The sequence below is a fragment of the Orycteropus afer genome, unplaced genomic scaffold (genome assembly GCF_000298275.1).
Source record: "Orycteropus afer afer isolate SDZICR_OR568_19922 unplaced genomic scaffold, OryAfe1.0 scaffold00133, whole genome shotgun sequence".
NCBI lineage: Eukaryota > Metazoa > Chordata > Mammalia > Tubulidentata > Orycteropodidae > Orycteropus > Orycteropus afer.
This window is the reverse complement of record NW_006921720.1, coordinates 2,538,721-2,540,057: the sequence shown is the minus strand read 5'-3', so window position 1 is coordinate 2,540,057 and position 1,337 is coordinate 2,538,721. Positions and strand designations below refer to the sequence as shown.

The 1,337-nt window shown below is 36.5% G+C and overlaps 1 protein-coding gene across 1 annotated transcript in view; it reads right to left on the bottom strand.

The window, feature by feature from the left end:
- COL19A1 (collagen type XIX alpha 1 chain) overlaps window positions 1-1,337 on the bottom strand; it is a 537,038-nt gene that overhangs the window by 188,184 nt on the left and 347,517 nt on the right. Inside the window, exon 15 of the mRNA XM_007945183.2 lies at window positions 668-721. Coding sequence (XP_007943374.1) covers window positions 668-721 — 54 coding nt within the window. The remainder of the gene's footprint in view (window positions 1-667; window positions 722-1,337) is intronic.

Below are 1,337 nucleotides of genomic sequence, written 5' to 3'. Positions count from 1 at the left end.
GATTTGCATCTCTCTAATAGCTAATGATCGTGAGCATTTCTTCATATGTTTGTTGGCCGCTTGAATATCCTCCTTGGTGAAGTGTCTATTCATGTCTTCCAGGCAGCTCGTTTTTTAAAAACCTTTTTTCATCATTTTTTCATTTTGTTGTTTTTGAGAATATGCACAGCAGACCATACACCAAGTCAACAAATTCTACAAGTATGATTCAGTGACACTGATTACATTCTTCAAGTTGTGCAACCATTCTCACCCTCCTTTTCAGAGTTGTTCCTTCACCATTAACATAAACTCATTGCTCTAAGCTTCCTATCTAAACTTCCGAGTTGCTGTTGCCCACGTGACCCCATAGAGACAGTTCTTAGAGGAGCACAATCGTCAAGGCAGACATTCTTAACCTATTAACCTGTTCCATTTTGATCTTGTCCATGTAATAATATTATGGGTGAAGTGTGTGCAGATGGCTATCAGCCTCTCTTAGCTCTTGGTTAGTGGTGGTTGTGGAGAGGGGTGGTGTAGAATAGCATTGAGAGCATACATCACCCATCTACATGCTGAAACAAATCATTCTAAAGCAGTAGAGTGAAGGAAATTACTATCCACATGAGAGTAAAATACAAACACAGAAAACAGAGGGAAAAGGATAGTCATACAATTGTTTACTTACGGGTGGTCCCTGGGGTCCTGGTTTTCCTGGGGGTCCTGGTTTTCCTCGCCTTCCCTTAAAACCAAAGAAAAACGGATAATAAATACTGTGATTTTATTTTAAGATCATATTTAACAGCAGTATTGATGATTTATAAATTATCAAAAAGTTACACAATTCCAAATCCACATGACTTTTTAATATCAATTAATTTTAAAAGCTGTAGGCCAATTGTTAACAATCAAATGAAAAATACAGTGCCTGAAATGAATAAATCTTAACTATTATTAAATAGTCCTTTAAACATTATCTACACTAACAACCCTGATACTCTAGTAATGAAGTTGGAAAGATGGTCTGAGATTGGCATTTTATTTTATTCTGTAGTTTGGGATGCAATAATAAATGCACTTGTCATTTTCAGTTGGTGTTTTGAAAAGAGGGGCCTGAATTCTAACTTTATAAGGGTTACCTGAGGGTAAGAGAGTATGTTACAATGCATATTCCTGGCTTCACTCCAGACTCACTGGTTTAGAGTCTCTGGAAATGGAAGTCATGAATCTATATATTTAAAACTACTTCAGGCAATCCTGCTTATTAGAGTTTGAAAATCATTGCCCTAAGGCAATAATTATGTATGCTATATAAAAAACAATAGAGCTACTATCTCAGGACCATAGTACTGGGGGAC